General features: G+C 66.0%; 1 protein-coding gene across 1 annotated transcript in view; it reads right to left on the bottom strand.

Moving 5' to 3' along the window:
* Positions 1 to 427, bottom strand: part of LHX5 (LIM homeobox 5) — a 6,803-nt gene that overhangs the window by 3,231 nt on the left and 3,145 nt on the right. The window contains exon 2 of the mRNA XM_031057475.1: positions 8 to 356. Coding sequence (XP_030913335.1) covers positions 8 to 356 — 349 coding nt within the window. The remainder of the gene's footprint in view (positions 1 to 7; positions 357 to 427) is intronic.

Raw genomic sequence — 427 nt, 5'->3', positions numbered from 1 at the left:
GGGTGGCGGCGAAGGCGGCTTTGAGGGTCTCCAGCTGCTTGGCTTTAATGGTGGTGCGGGGCCCCCTCCGCTTGGTGCCCGAGTTCTGCTCCTCGTTCTCGTTGTTGGTGGTCTCCTTGTCCGAGGAGGTGGAGTTGTCCGTTTCCTTGGTGTCGTCCTGCATGGGGTCCTGGAGATCCGGGGACAAACTCCTGTCTGTACATGAGGACACTGTAAAGGAGACCCAGAGAGGAAAGGGGGGGGTGGATGACTTCGGGGAGACATTGACCCCCCTCTCCTCTGTCCCCCCCGGCCCGCCTGCTTTCCCGGAGAGGGGTTGGGGGGTGCTGGAGAGCAGCAAGGGGTGCAGGCGGCCTCTGCCCCCGCGGTTCCCCTAAAGCATCGCCCCCCAACACCACGCGCGGCTCCGGGCACCGCCCCCGCCCCG

Source organism: Geospiza fortis, unplaced genomic scaffold, assembly GCF_000277835.1.
Source record: "Geospiza fortis unplaced genomic scaffold, GeoFor_1.0 scaffold408, whole genome shotgun sequence".
Lineage (NCBI taxonomy): Eukaryota > Metazoa > Chordata > Aves > Passeriformes > Thraupidae > Geospiza > Geospiza fortis.
The sequence above is the reverse complement of the archived record's forward strand: the minus strand, read 5'-3'. Positions and strand labels throughout refer to the sequence as shown.